Source organism: Scyliorhinus torazame, chromosome 7 (genome assembly GCF_047496885.1).
Source record: "Scyliorhinus torazame isolate Kashiwa2021f chromosome 7, sScyTor2.1, whole genome shotgun sequence".
Taxonomy (NCBI): Eukaryota; Metazoa; Chordata; class Chondrichthyes; order Carcharhiniformes; family Scyliorhinidae; genus Scyliorhinus; species Scyliorhinus torazame.
Genome location: NC_092713.1, coordinates 51,398,639 through 51,415,125, shown reverse-complemented (window position 1 = coordinate 51,415,125; position 16,487 = coordinate 51,398,639). Strand labels below are relative to the sequence as shown.

Genomic DNA, 16,487 nt, shown 5'->3' with positions numbered 1-16,487 from the left:
CTGATTGCCCTAGTTGGCCATCACAGAGTCAACCACATTGCTGTGGATCTGGAGTCACATGCAGGCCAGACCAGTAAGGACGACAGATTTCCTTCCCTAGAGGGCATTAGTGAATAAAGGGGTTTTTATGACGATCGATTCATGGTTTTCATTAGACCTTGAATTCAAGATTTTTTTTATTGAATGCAAATTTCATTATCTGGTGGGATTCGAACCAAGGTCCCCAGATCATTTCCCTAGCTCTCTGGATAGCTAGTCCAGTGATCATACCACTGCGGCGCCACCACTTCCAAATGAAAGTTGCCATAGTCCCTGGGAATCATTGGCTGCTCTCCCTTTTTGAGAGAATGCTGACTGTAATTTACCCTGAGGGTCACCACACTTCGGGCGAGGGGCAAGGTTGAGAAGGCGAGGCTTTCATGGATAACCTCAGCCGGTATGGAAATTAAACTATGGCATTGCTCTGCATAACAAATCAGCTGTCCAGCCAACTGAATGAGAACATCTATGTCTTTGTGCTTGTATACTTAAATTCCAAGGGCCTTCATGTGTGTAAAACGTGATAAATACAGTAGAGTTTCACATGTTAAATGTAGGCAGAGATTTGCATACAACTGTAACTTATAGGATAGTTACTGAAGACCAGAGGAATAATATTGCCACCAGATTCTATTGTAACTGAGCACAAAACTCTTCCAAAAGTGTGTACTTACATTTTTTTATCCTCTTCCACATTTAAGGACATCATTCCATTTGGCAATAATCCACTCTTCCGATATATCTTCGGTTGGATGGTCCCTCCGAAGATTTCATTGCTGAAACTTACACAAGGTGAAACAATTCGTAAGCTATATGAGCAGCACCATGTGGTCCAGGACATGTTGGTACCAATGAAGAGTCTGGAGAAGTTGATTATCTTCCTCCACAGTGAGATCAAGGTATGGGAATTGGTGGGACGGGTTTGGACCTCAGTTAAGTTGGATCACGTAGCCTGTAATGATCTTCCCGCTTTTTAAGCTGTCATTTCCTTTTTAAGGAGACAGACAAATGGAATCAATAGTAATTTCTATAAATTTGTTCATGGGAGATGACTGCCATTGGCAAGGCCAACATTCATTGCCCATCCTTAATAGCCCTTGAGAAGGTGACAGTGAGCAGCCTGGTTGAGCTGCTGTATTCCTTGTGATGTGGATATGCCCCCAGTGTTTTTAAGAAATGAGTTGCAGGATTTATACCCAGCAATAGTGAAGGAATGGTGATGGTCCAAGTCAGGTGATTGACGCCTTCTGGCAGAAGAGGTTGCAGGTTTAGAAGATGTTGTTGAAGAAGCCTTGGAGTTTGCAGTGTATCTTGTGGATAATACGCTGCTGTGTCAATGTGCGCTGATGGTGGACTTGCGAATGTTTATGTGATGAATGGATGTCGATCAAGTAAGCTGCTTTCTCGCGTGTTGCTGGAGCTGCAATCATCCAGGAAAGTGAGTGTATTCTGTCACACTCCTGACTTGTGCCTTAGGTGTAGGTGGTAGACAAGCTTTGGGAGTTAGGAGGTGAGATAGTCGTCACAGAATTCCCAGTGTCTGACCTGCTGACCACATTTTGTGAGCCAGTGATATAGTACAACGTTGGGGGGGCCGGTTTAGCTCACTTGGCTATACAGCTGGCACTTGATGCAGAGCAAGCTCAGCAGTGCGGGTTCATTTCCTGTACCGGCTGAGGTTATTCATGAAGGCCTCGCCTCGCCTTCTCAACCTTTCGCCTGAGGTGTGGTGATCCTCAGGTTAAATCACCACCAGTCAGCTCTTCTCCTAGGGGACAAAGCAGCCGATGGTCATCTGGGACTATGTCGACTTTACATTTTTATTTAATGCTTTTTTTTTTACCACTTTGTATTTTATTTTTATTTGCCTGATTTTTGCAGGTTTACCCTCTTTGGCTGTGTCCCTTCAACCTACCGAGTCTGCCAGGCATGGTTCATCCAAAGGGTGATGAGGCTGAACTCTATGCAGATGTCGGGGCTTATGGAGAACCCAGAACCAAGCAGTTTGAAGCCAAGGCATCAACACGACAGTTGGAGCAATTTTTGCGCAATTCACACAGGTGAGTCATGCTACAGGCGGGTAAAAGACTGGAGAAAAATTAATTTGCTGGATGTACATGTACCTTCATCTGACTATATCTCACAACCAAATAGCATCTACCTTTACTAATGAGTTTTTGTGTTCAGGTGAACCATACCAAGCTTTGTATTTTAAATGACCCAAGTAAAAATCTACTTTGAACAGATGTTATGAGCCTAACAATTGGATTGCGCTGCTCCCATTTTTCAGACATAAAGTATGCACCCCTGTCGTTGAGATTGAACTGCTCCATTGCCTTCTAAGGCATATAGAAACATAAAAAATAGGAGCAGGAAGAGTCAATTTGGCCTTTCGAGCCTTCTCTGCCATTCATTATGATCATGGCTGATCATCCAACTCAATAGCCTAAACCCGTTTTCTCCCCATACCATTTCATCCCCTTCACCCCAAGTGCTATATCTAACTGCTTCTTGAAAACATACAATAGTTGGACATCAACTACGTCCTGTGATAACGAATTCTACAGGCCAACCACTTTCTGGGTGAAGAAATTTCACTTCATCTCTGTCCTAAATGGTCTATCCCCTATTTGGCTGCGACCCCTGGTTCTGAATACCCCCACCATCACGAGCATCCTTCTTGCATCTATCCTGTCTAGTCCTGTTAGAATTCTGGAGGTTTCTATGAGATCCCCGTTCATTCTTCTGAACTCCAGCGAATAAATTCCTAACCGACTCAATCTCTCCTCATGTTAGTCCTGCCATCCCAGGAATCAGTCTGGTAAACATTTGCTGCACTCCCTCTATAGCAAGAACATCCTTCCTCCGATAAGGAGACTAAAACTGCACACAATATTCCAGGTATGGCCTCACCAAGGCCCTGTCTAATCTCAGCAAGACATCCCTACTCCTGTGCTCTAATTCTCTCACAATGAAGGCCAGTTTACCATTTGCCACCTTTACCGCCTGCTGTACCTGCATGCTTGCCTTCAGTGACTGGTGTGCGAGGATACCCGGGTCTGGTTGCACGTTCCCCTATCCTAATTAAAAGCAAATTACTGCGGATGCTGGAATCTGAAACTAAAGAGAAAATGCTGGAAAATCTCAGCAGGTCTGGCAGCATCTGTAGGGAGAGAAAGGAGCTAACGTTTCAAGTCCGATGACTCTTTGTCAAAGCTAATAGACAGAGAAAGTGGAAAATATTCATACTGTGGAGTGAGAATGAAAGATGAGTCAGAGCCACAGAACCCCAGGGAAACCGGGTGCTAATGGCCACAGAAACCAAGGGCAAAGAATGCTAATGGCAGTCCCCAGAGAGAACAAAAGATGTGAAAGGTCAAACAGCAGGGAAACTAACATCAGAGGATGAACTGTAGATGTGGGAAGAGGGGAAGGTGAAGGAAAGGTGGATAAGATTGGGGGGGGGGGGGGAAATTAAACATATTAAGAAAGAAATGGTAAAAGGCAGTTAAAATGAAATGAGATGGAAACAAATGGGTCGAGGTGGGATAGAGCTGATCATCTGAAGTTGTTGAATTCGATGTTCAGGCTGGAAGGCTGTAGCGTGCCTAACCGGGAGATGAGATGTTGTTCCTCCCATTTGCGTTGAGCTTCACTGGAACATTGCACCAGGTGAAAAACAGACATGTGGGCATGGGAGCAGGGTCTTTTGCACCCGGTTTCCCTGGGTTTCTGTGGCTATGACTCATCTTTCATTCTTACTTCACAGTATAAATATTTCCCACTTTGTCTGTTAGCTTTGACAAAGAGTCATCGGACTCGAAACGTTAGCTCTTTTCTCTCCCTACAGATGCTGCCAGACCTGCTGAGATTTTCCAGCATTTTCTGTTTCTAATTTATGGCTATTCAGATAATTGTCTGCCTTCTTGTTTTTGCTACCAAGTGGATAACCTCGCATATATCCAAATTATACTGCATCTGCCATTCATTTGCCCATTCACTCAACTTGTCCAAATCACACTGAAGCACCTCTGCATCTTCCTCACAGCTCACCCTCCCACCCATGATGGGGTCATCTGCAAATTTGGATATATGACATTTTGTTCCCTCATCTAAGTCATTGACATCTATTGTGAACAGCTGGTCCCAGCACCGAAACCTGTGGTACCCCACTAGTCACTGCCTGCCAATTTGGAAAAGATCCATTAATTCCTACTCCTTGTTTCCCGTCTGCAAACCAGTTTTCTATCCATCTCCATACACTACCCCTAATCCCGTGTGGGTCTTTGACAAAAGCCTGCTGAATATCCAAATAAACCATATCCACTGGCTCCCCTCATCAACTCTACTAGTTACATTCTCGAAGAATTCCAGTAGACTTTTCAAGCATGATTTCCCCTTAATAAATCCATGCTGACTCTGTCCGATCCTGCTACTGTTTTCTAAGTGCTCTGCTATAAAATCCTTGATGATGGGGATTTATCAGCCTTCAATCCCATCAATTTCTCCAACACCATTTCTCTACAAATATTGATCTCCTTCACTAAACCGTGTGTTCCCCAACATTTCTGATATCTGATTGTGTCGTATTTTGTAAAGTCAGAATCAAAGTATGTACTGGAACTATTCGAGGAGCTCATTTACATAACTATTTAAGGGCTTGACGCTGGTTGTCGAACCTTTTAGTGAAATTAGACTGTCCTAGTGATTAACCTACCCAGCAACTCCTGGCACAGCAGAACACTACAGGAGTGCTATTTAAGGAACTTGGCCTCACCATATAATTTAGGATTGACCTTTAATGCTGCAAATCAAGCTATGTGCCTTTTTAATTCTATATTCTGTATTTCACAAATGAATTGCAAGAAGCTTCAGAGAGTCGTGAACACAGCCCAGTCCATCACACGAACCTGCCACCCATTTTTGTCCTTGCCTCATCCAGGTCCACACGGTTTCCCTTCCCAAGGTCGCCTTCGTCCAGCAGTTCTAATAACGAGTGTCCTGGTATCCGGGGATACATTGTTCTTTCTTTGGGGAAGATGTTTTTGACCTGGATGTATCTCGGGTTGTTTCCTCTTGGTAATTGGAACCTCTCAGTGAGTCCCCCCAGAGTCACCACTCTGTTGTCAGTGTACATGTCCCTGTCAGAGTCCCCTCATCCTGTCTCCACCTTTTGAAGGTGGAGTCCATTATTGTGGGAGTGAACCTGTTGCAGATGGGGGTCATGGTGGACATTGCTTTGGCCGAAGTGTTGCCTCATTTGGTACCACGTCCGGAGCATGGTTACTACCACTGGCTCCTCGAGTATTTGGCCGGGAGGAATGGGAGAGCAGTTGTGGCTAGGGCTCGGAGGGATGTCCATATGCAGGAACACTCTTCCAACTTCACCCAATCTGCTCCCGGTTCCTTCACCCATCCACGTACTTTTTCTGTGGTGGTCTCCCAGTGGTAGAACTGTAGGTTCGGGAGGGCCAGGCCCTCCACATTTCTTCTCCTTTGTCGGACTTTCTTTTGGATTCTCAGACTCTTTCCGCCGCCCTCCCCCCTTTGGACATTATCAAAGTGGGGAGAGAAGGTGTGCAGGCATACTCTCTATTCTCTGATCACCACCTGTTCCATCATGTGTGTGATTTTTGTCCTGTGAAAAGTGTCAGTGCTCGCCATGTGAGCGGTTTTGAGAATATGGCCATGTCAGAGTTGCAATTGTGTTGCGATTAGTTGTGCGAGGAGGTGGGGTGAATTGATTGTAGGAGAGAGGGAAGCAAAAGATGGGCACTAAGAGAGCTGGATTTGGGAAATGGAACTTCATCAACCATGAAGGAGGTACTAGTCAGATCACACCTTTTAGTACGGTGACTCTGACAAACATTCCCCTCTTTGAGAGAGTTCAATGCCAGGCGGCTTGCTTTGTTACAAACAATTATGCAAGAGATACCAGTGTTTCCCACCTGGAGAGGGGCTGGTTTAGCACAGTGAGCTAAACAGCTGGCTGGTAATGCAGAACAATGCCAGCAGCGCGGGTTCAATTCCCGTACCGGCCTCCCCGAACAGGCGCCTGAATGTGGCGACTAGGGGCTTTTCACAGTAACTACATTGAAGCCTACTTGTGACAATAAGCGATGATTATTTGGCTGGCAAGTCTCCAGAACTGAAGGAAGGCCCACAGGATAATCCTCAGGGGGCTTGGGTTTGAATCCCACGACAGCAGATGGAATTTAAACTCAGTAAAACATCTGGAATTAAAAGACTAACGATGACCATGAAATCATTGTCAATTGTCGTAAAAACCCATCTGGTTCACTAATGTCCTTTAGGGAAGGAAACCTGCTGTTCTTACCTGGTCTGGCCTACATGTGACTCCAGACCCACAGCAATGTGGTTGACACATAAATGCCTTCCGAAATGGCCTAGCAAGCCACTCTGTTGTATTCAACCACGACAAAGAAAACACAAAGGAATTAAACCAGACTGACCACCTGCATCGACCCATGCACCGGAAATGACAATGGCAAACCCACTGTGATGTCCCTACAAGTCCTCAATAATATCTGGGATCTTGTGCCAAATTTGGGAGAGCTGCCTCCGACTAGTCAATCAACATACTAACATAATAATCACCATCCTGATTTGGAAACATAGTGCCGTTCCTTCATTGTCGCTGGGTTAAAATCCTCCCCCTAACTGCACTATGGGTGTACCAACACCTCCGACACTGCAGTGGTTCAAGAAGGCAGCTCACCATCACCGTCTGCAGGGCAACTAGGGATGAGCAATAAATGCTTCCCTAGCCAGCAATGCCCACATCCCATAAAATGATTTTTTAATGTTGACAAGCCTCTATAAAAAATGTATTGTCCACTCCAATATTTTTAAGTGGTACCAAGCTCAAAGAGTTCACAACCAACAACTCTAACCATACACACCGCAAAGTGCTTCCTTTGATAATTCCTTTTTCACCAAGAACAATTAAAGATTAGAGCAACCTCTCACAAACCTTAATCCCCAGGCCCCCTAAGGACCCATTTAAGGAAAATCTGTTGAACTTTTTAAAATTAGTATGACCATCGACTGCACCCATTGTGCATCTCCTGTGAAAATTCTTTAAGCGGAGGGTAACCTTACCAAGTACTAGGGAGGTACATGTTGAATAATATGGTCGCAGGTGTGAGGAGAGAGTTATTGAAGTGCCATTCTTAATTTGAAAATCGTGATGTGTTCAGCATTGCAAACATGTCCTGGGAACCTAGCAGCTTTTGCTGTCCTCCATTGCTACTTCTGCCGACGGAGGTGTTGGGTTTGGGAGGGTGGCTTCCCGCCCTCCAGGTGGGAGAGGGGAAACAGGATCACCTGCATTCCTGTCCATGATCTGGACCAGGACGAGCAAAGCAGGATCCGCGATACCTTGGGCCTTGCCTTACCTTGGGAACAGATCACATAGCGATGCTAGTTTCTGCGCATGCATCTGGTAAATCGGTGATCGGGAAATTCACTCCAGAATATACATCTTTGAAACCATTTTAAAAGGTTAACTGGTGTCTTTCTTTTTCCTGTCAGTTTTCAGATGTTGTACGCCGACTGCTATCTGACCCGAGAAGAATTCTGGCAGATGTTTGATGGGTCTCTGTACCACAAGTTGAGAGAGCAGCTGAACTCCAAAGATGCGTTCCCTGAGGTTTATGATAAGATCTGCAAGGCAGCACGACATTGAGAATCCCAGAAGGAGCTGGGTGTAGCTTTCATTAACCCACTTCTGTTTTCATCTGTAGGTTGCAATTCATACCATAGATACTTAAAGGTGGCTTCAGGATGTTTTTCTAACCCAAGGAATTTTGTTATTTTACTGTGAATTTGAGTGTCTTTTTTTTTCTCTCCATTGATTGCCATTTCTCTTTTAAAGCAGTGAATCAATCACGTTGAGGTTCAGTTCTGTAATGATCCTGTGGCATACCACCAAAATAATCAGGAGAATAAATTTTGAGAAGCTATTCAATGTGAAAACCATCTTGCATCCTTCAGTCCGGGTCATTAATCATTAAATCAGAATTTAAGACTACTTTACTTGCCTACTCCTTTTTCCTACTCTAACTCTGGTTTCTCTGGAAGATAAAAACAAATGTGATTCGTAACGTTTTCCCCTTCCTTTCCTATTGATGGCAAGGCCAAATGTAGCCAGCTAGTAAAACAGTAGTGAAAGTAGTCTTAAGATTTCAATTGTGTGATCTACCATATATTATTCTTACCAATGGAGCCATTAGGGGGAACAGCTAAATCTCTTGTAATTTAACATATTTCTTGTAATTGTGCCTATTTCGTTCACCTCCGTAATAAGTTTTATTTTCATTGCAGATTTATGGAAAATTGGTCGATAATCCTCCCATAATCTGCTACATTAAATTGGTGTTTATTGCTTACAAAAAGAGGCACACCGGTGAAATTTTTCATATTGCACTCGGGACACTAGAATGCCAAATTTTAAAGGGAGCAACAATACTGTATGAATAAAGGAAACTGATTAGTTGGCAAGTCAACTGGTTGAGGTGTTGCCATGGAGAATACAACAGAGAACAATTGACCCCCAGTCTTTTTGTTTAATTCCAGAACAAAACCTGTTCCTTTTGTCTGCAGAGTACAGGTCTATGAATCTATGTAGCTTCTAGCCGTTAACAGTCCCCACGGTGTGCTGATAATTACACAAACGGCGTTTACATTTGTTAGAAGCTACTTATATTCATATGCAGGGTCCTGTCCTCTGCAGGAAAAAGGAACATGTCCAGACAAAAATAAATAGACAAAAGCTTGAAGGACAATAGTTTACTGGTGCATTCTCCATGGTAATGACTTGAGCAGTCCACTTGCACAGCACCGTTTCACATGCAGTATAAATCGTTGCTCCCTTTGAAATTTGGCGTTCTTACGTCTGTTCTGATGAGTGCATGACAAAACGGTTCAACAGCACGCCTTTTTTTGTCAGCAATACACAAGTTCTGTCCTACCAAGCAACTAGTTGCTGTTTACTTAATTTTTTTCAATCATGGATTTGACTGAATCACCATTTCTTCGGTACTGATGCACTTAGGAGTATACCCTGGCTTGATAGATTGACACAATTTTGAGGATGATTACTGTCTGTAAATCCCAGGAACTAATGCTATTTTAAAATTCATTTTCGATTGTGTCCAGTATTATAGCGCTTAAAATTTGGGGGATGTCTCCACCTTCTATGTAAGTTAATTGGTCAAGCACTGTTAATTTAAAGAGCTTGCCTGTTTTTTCTGTGTTTTAGCAGATTATGGTGTTGGTACTGGGTAATAACCCTCAAGGAAAATTTGAGGTCATATGCTAGCATCAGTGACCAACCCCATGCTCCTTCAAGAGCAGCATAAGAACTTATTTCAATCCATCTAGCTTGGTGGGAACTGTGTGGGCAGAGAGACTTAAGATCTGGGATTGAGGGCACGGGGAGTTGTGTGATATTTGTTCTGTGTTGCCAATTTTCTTAAACTGGTTGAATGTGAGAACAAGAATGCTTCAGCCCATTGGAGTGGGAAACTAATTTAAATGTCAAAGAAATGTCCCGAAGACTTTATTGGGTGACATAATTTTAGCTGACTTTGAGTGTAACCTACAGATTGTGGAAGGAACCTGCCAAGCAGCAAACTGGTCACAGGAGACCTGGGTATTTCAATTTTTTAAAAATGGTATAGGCCCTTGTGGACCAGGAGGAGATGTCATATTTCTCTTGGCTTCATAAGGGTGCCTTGGGCCCCCAGATGGTGAGCTACACCAATCCCACTCCATCCCTTAATATCCAGAGCTTTGCCCTGCAAATCATGACACTGGCCTACCAACAATCATACCACCCTTGCCTGCTTCAGGGAAGAGCCTGTGTCAGGGCACTCAAATGATTCCCGCGAGCTAAAATCTCCCAACTCTTAGACCCGCACTTCCTGCTCTGAATTAAAATCTAGGCTCTGGAGAGTAAATAGAGCAAACATGAACAAACCTGTAATGGCATGAGGTGGAGAGCATGTATCTAACTGGGCTGTAATTGAACAGCACATCCCTGAGCACTGACGGGTGCAAATATCTAGTGTTATGGACAGATTTGTTTGCCTGCAATATTTACCAAAGTGACTAAATACTGCACACGAACGCAAAATTCAACAACGTTTTACGACGGTAGATGACACCGAACCAAAGAAGGAGCTATTAGGACAGGAGTCCAAAGGTTTGTTCAAAAGTGTAGACTTCAAGGAGCTTAAAGGAGGGAATGAGAGGTAGAGGGGTGTTGATTCCAGAGCTTGGGGCCTAGACACCTAAATGAACAATAGTGGAGTAAAGGAAATAGGGGAGGTACACGAAAGCCAGAGTTGGAGGTATACAGAGTTTTTTGAAGGGTTGGCTGTTTGCAAGAGGTTGTGAGGAAGGACAAGACCATGGAGGAATGGTAACTCAAGAATGAGATTTTTTTTTATTGAGAAGTTGATAAATCAGGAACTAATGTAGATCGGTGATCCATTCAATATCACGAACACTCACCATTTGTATAAAATGGTTGTTCCTTAAATGTGATGCTATGGACTCATGGAATAGACTGACACCATGGGCGTGATTCTCCGACCCCCCCCCCCCCCCCCCCCAACCGGGTCAGAGAATCGCCGGGGGCTAGCATGAATCCCGCCCCTGCCGTGTCCCAAATTCTCCGCCACCAGAGATTCAGTGGGAGCGGGAAACGCGCCGGTCGGCGGGCCCACCCCCGGCCATTCACCGGTCCGTGATGGGCCGAAGTCCCGCCGCTGTCCACCCACGCCAGCTGGTGTGGATTGAACCACCTTTCGAACGGCGGGACAAGGCGGCGCGGGCGGGCTCTGGGGTCCTGGGGGTGACGCGGGGCGATCTGGCCCCGGGGGGTGTCCCCACGGTGGCCTGGCCCGCGATCGGGGCCCACCGATCCGTGGGTGGGCCTGTGCCATGGGGGCACACTTTTCCTTCCGCCTTCGCCATGGTCTTCACTATGGCGGAGGCGGAAGAGACCTCCTCCACTGCGCATGCGGGGGGAAGCCGTGAGCGGCCGCTGATGCTCCCGTGCATGCATCGCACGGCAAAGTAATTTCCGCGCCAGCTGGCGGGGTGCCAAAGGCCTTCCCGCCAGCCGGCGGGGCAGAAATCACTCCGGAGCGGGCCTAGCCCCTCAAGGTGAGGGCTCGGCCCCTCAAGATGTGTAGAATTCCGCACCTTTGGGGCGGCGCGATGCCGGACTGATTCGCGCCGTTTTTGGCGCCGGTCCGCGGACATCGCGCCGATTGCGGAGAATCCCACCCCATGTCTTTAGTACTATAAGAAGCACAATCTTTATCAAAGTATCCAGTGGATTGTAGCTAAAAAGTTGAATGTGGATAGTTGAAAATTAATTTTAATGAAGTGCAGCCCAGTCACTGCCTGGGCAGTTTGAACCAGCAGATTTACATGGTTGAAGTGTTGTAAGAAAAGATTTGCTCACAACCTAAGAGAGATGAGCTCGTACCACTCCCTTGGCATGTTGCCCCACAGCTTCTTGCGCTTTTCGATCTGGCCCTGTGCTTAAATGTGAGTTAAAGTGGGGTTTGTGTCAAATGTTTGGAATAGATGCAATGAAAATTTTAAAAATTCTGAAAGTCCAGACTTTGTTTTGTCTTTCCTGCGGTTAGCGGAAGAGTTTGCGACTTACATTGGCATGTTGGGTTTTAGTGATGCAAAGAAACTGACTGTCCTTGCCATTTAAAATATTTTTGGTTAGCACTGCTTCCTCACGCCACCGAGGACCCAAGTTCGATCCGGCCCCAGGTTACTGTCCTTGTGGAGTTTGCACATTCTCCCTGTGTCTGCGTGATTCTCACCCCCACAACCCAAAAAGATGTGCAGGGTAGGTATATTGACCACACTAAATTGTTTCTTAATTGGAAAAAGATAATTGGATACTCTAAATTTAAAAAAAATAGTTTTCTCCAAAGAACAAAGAAGGAGAGATACAACACATGATCTTCTGTGTTGTGCCCAAAAATGGTACACCAGGAGTTGGAATATCAGTCCAATATAAGTAATTTTATTGACCTTGTAGGAGCAAAGTTTGACTTCAAGGTGAGTAAGCAGAAAGACAGCAGAGGACCCCAAAGTTGTGGTTAATTGTGTATTTAAGCCAAATGGAGCAGTTGAAATGAAATGAAATGAAAATTGCTTATTGTCACAAGTAGGCTTCAAATGAAGTTACTGTGAAAAGCCCCTAGTCGCCACATTCCGCCGCCTGTTCGGGCAGGCTGGTACGGGAATTGAACCGTGCTGCTGGCCTGCCTTGGTCTGCTTTCAAAGCCAGCGATTTAGCCCTGTGCTAAACAGCCCATTAAAGGAAGTGTACAGCATAAATTGGGAGGAGTGGAAAATGCTTTTCTGCTTGGTCACATTTATTTTGAACATATATTATATTCTCCCTCACCCTACTCTTGTTGTAATATGATTACACCTCTGCAGCTAATAGGCAGTTCATGTTTGACAAAACAATGGAACATCAGCATCTGACAAAATTAGAACCAATTAAATGTCTTTTTCTTTGTTTTAAAGTTTGTAGACGTTTGTCAGTGCAAGTTGGGTAACTTGTAAGCTTTACTTGTTTGTCTACATTGCTTCACATGACTAAATTGTCTTTTTGCGAGGAGGAAGGAAAGACATAAAGTAGACATGTTGTAAAAGGAGATTGTGACCTTGCAATCCTTTTGTCAATATTCTGGGATACCTAAAACAATGGGGTCCTAACGTCCGAGTTTCAGGGCAGTGTAACTGTGGGAGTAAACCCTCTTCCCCCACCAGATGTTACCAGGTAAGGATTGGGGCGGTACAGTGGTTAACATTGCTGCCTCACAGAGCCAGGGACCCGACCTTGATTCCGCTTTCGGGTGACTGTGAGGAGTTTGCACTTTCTCCCTGTGTCAGTGTGGGTTTCCTCTGGGTGCTCTGGTTTCCTCCCACAGTCCAAAGGTGTGCAGGTTAGGTGGATTGGCTATGCTAAATTTGCCCCCGGTGGGTTCATGGGGATAATGTGGGGTTTGATAGGGTGCTCTTTCAGAGGGCCGGTGCAGACTCGATGGGCCGAATGGACTCCTTCTACACTGTAGGGATTCTATGGTTGCACGACATTTAACCTAGAAGTGTAGACTTGCAATGGGCAATTGCTCTGCACTTGGAACCATTTAAATCACAAACTTCGGATGGCTCCAACTGTGTTATATCAATAGTTACCCAGAAAAAGCTAGAAGAATTAAAACCACTCAGCTTCGGGATAACTATTGTGCTGAACACGCCCCAGCCCCAGGAGACTTCCACCTCCATGGGATTGACCTCCAACACCTCCATACCCTCTTTCTTCTCCCCCCCCCCCCCCCGCCCCAAAAGCCAAATCCTATCCTTATACACTACTCCCTGTCTTATCAAAGACCTTTAAATCTGGCTGGAACTTTAAACATTTCTGGTTTATGGCTAGTGCTGTTAAATAAAGCGGTGTGGCTTACTTATCAACGACTGAACTGCTGTCGATGGCTGGTACCGGGAGGGAGCTGCACTACACCGATCTCACCCAGCCCTGAGCTGGTACATTGGGGGAGATGAGATCGCCTGGATTTCCAGAAAGTACTTTTGAGTGGAGTGGCAATCCAACTAATTGCCATTCCATCAGAAGTTATGGCCCAGTGTTACAGTGAGAGTTCAGAACTCCACAAGACCATCCAGTTAGTTCTTGTTTGCCCTGTGGTACTTGCTGATTGTAAGCACCTTTTGCTGACTTCTAGCTTTCTTTAGCATTCTGCACGAGAAGCTCCTCATTTTGTTTTAAGGTATTCCCTGAATTATATATTGAATTCATCCTCACCTGTACACATTTGGTGAGATTTTTAAAAGTACCATAATGAAATATCAACAACTTGATCAAACCTTCTGACCCTATGTTGAATTTGATGTTATGACTTTGCTTTAAGATCAAAGAAAGATTTTTATTTTTATGTTTGTTTAATTGGACCTCAAAATATGTGAAACTGAAGTCTTTGGCCGAATGATTCATTGTGAGGGTGAATAGTTTGCTGTTGGCAGGGATGTTGAGCAGCCTCTCAAACCAATGATACAGCAGTATTTTAATCGCAGTAATCCTTGGTTAATACTGACCTCTCTGTTAAGGTTAGAGAGTGCTGGTAATCATGTTTTTCCCCATTTCATCTCAATGCAGTGTAAATATGTTTTGGTATGCTTTTAAATAAAATGTTATTTCTTAAGTGGACATTGATTCACGTGTTTTTGCATTTCTTCTAAAATATATTTTAAAATCAGAGAATCCTGTGCCACCTACTAATTTTGTATCCCTTTTGAATCCACAATCTCAGTAGAACTGCTTACTGTACACCGTAACGACCTGTCACGAAACTCGATTGTGGATTAGTCAATGAACAATATGTGCTGTTTGCTTGTTAAAATTATACTGCGCATACAGCTTCATAAAACCAACCAAACCACTTTATTCCAGCAAAGCGAACTTTTTATGCATACCGATGTGTTCTGCTCATTAGCTCTATCAGTTAGTTTAAAGTTTGGAGGAAATATAGCTAACCGTGAGCTCTAATGTAGTCTGGTGGTCAACTGTATAGTTTAAAATTTTATTCAGTGAGAAGTTATAAATGGTGACAAAAGAACAAACTTAGAACAATACAGCACAGGAGCAGGCCCTTCGGCCCTCCAAGCCTGTACCGGTCATGATACCAACCTTTGCCAAAACCCTCAGCACTTCCTTGTGCCGTATTCCACTACCCATCCTATCCATGTGTTTGTCAAGATGCCTTTTGAACACTGTTAATGTATCTGCTTCAACAACCTCCCCTGGCAACATGTTCCAGGCACTCACCACCCTCTGCGTAAAAAAACCTGCCTTGCACGTCTCCTCTAAACTTTGCCCCACGGACCTTAAACCTATGCCCCCTGGTGACTGATCCCTCCACTTTGGGAAAGAGTGCCGGCCCATCCACTATCCATGCCCCTCATAATCTTGTAGACTTCTGTCAGGTCACCCCTCAATCTCCGTCTTTCTAATGAAACCAGACCGAGTCTATTCAGCCTCTCAACATAGCTAACACCCTCCATACCAGGCAACATCCTGGTAAACCTCCTCTGTACCCTCGCCAAATCCTCCACTTCCTTCTGGTAGTGTGGGGACCAGAATTTGTACAATATGCCAACTGCGGCCTTACCAAGGTTCTATACAACTGTAGCATGACTTGCTAGTTTTTATACTTGATGCCCTGTCCAATGAAGGCAAACATTCCATATGCTTTCTTGACTACCTTGTCCACTTGTGTTGCCACCTTCAAAGATCTGTGGACATGCACGCCCAGATCTTTCTGACTTTCTGTATTTCTAAGAGTTTTACCATTTATGGTATAGTTCCCCTCTATGTTAGACCTACCAAAATGCATTACCTCACATTTGTCTGGATTAAACTCCATTTGTCATTTCTCTGCCCAAGTCTCCAACCTATCTATGTCCTGCTGTATCTTACGACAATCCACAACACTATATCTGCCATTACACTAACCTTGGTGTCATCCGTGAACTTACTAATCAGACTGGCTACATTTTCCTCCAAATCATTTATGTACACAGAGGACCAAGCACAGATCCCTGTGGAACACCACGAGTCACAACCCTCCATTCAGAAAAACACCCTTCTACTGCTACCCTTTGCCTTCTGTGACCGAGCCAGTTCTGTATCCATCTTACCACCTCACCTCTGATCCCGTGTGACTTTACCTTTTGTACCAGTCTGCCATGGGGCACCTTGTCAAAGGCTTTACTGAAGCCCATGTAAACAACATCCACCGCCCTCCCCTCATCAATCATCTTTGTCACCTCCTCAAAAAACTCGGATCAAGTTAGTGAGGCACGATCTCCCCTTCAGAAAACCATGCTGTCTCGCTTATGAGTCCATTTGTTTCCAAATGGGTATAAATAGATTGATCAAGTACTACATGTGCTTTTTTCAAAAATTCGTTCTTGGGATGTGTGCGTCGCTGGCTGGGCCAGCATTTGTTGCCCATCCCTAATTGCCTTGAACTGAGCGGCTTGCTAGGCCATTTCAGTGGGAAGGCAGTTAAGAGTCAACCGCATCGCTGTGTGGGTCTGGATTCATATGTAGATCAGACCGGGTAAGGATGGCAGATTTGCTTACCTGAAGGGCATTAGTGAACCAGCTGGGTTTTTATAACATGGCAATGGCTTCATGGCCATTATTAGGGTTTTAATTCCAGATTTTTATTGAATTCAAATTTCACCATCTGCCATGGTGGGATTTGAAACCGGGACTGCAGAGCTTTATCCTGGATCTCTGAATTACTAGTCCAGTGACAATACCAATGGGCACCGCCTTCTCGGTGAACTTGCAT

The 16,487-nt window shown here is 44.7% G+C and overlaps 1 protein-coding gene across 1 annotated transcript in view; it reads left to right on the top strand.

Moving 5' to 3' along the window:
- The window catches only part of dhcr24 (24-dehydrocholesterol reductase), a 53,093-nt gene extending 38,758 nt beyond the window's left edge, over positions 1–14,335 (top strand). The window contains exons 7-9 of the mRNA XM_072510696.1: positions 741–938; positions 1,921–2,099; positions 7,594–14,335. Of these exons, the coding sequence (XP_072366797.1) occupies positions 741–938; positions 1,921–2,099; positions 7,594–7,747 (531 nt within the window). The 3' untranslated portion in view covers positions 7,748–14,335. The remainder of the gene's footprint in view (positions 1–740; positions 939–1,920; positions 2,100–7,593) is intronic.
- The last annotated feature ends 2,152 nt before the right edge of the window (positions 14,336–16,487 follow it).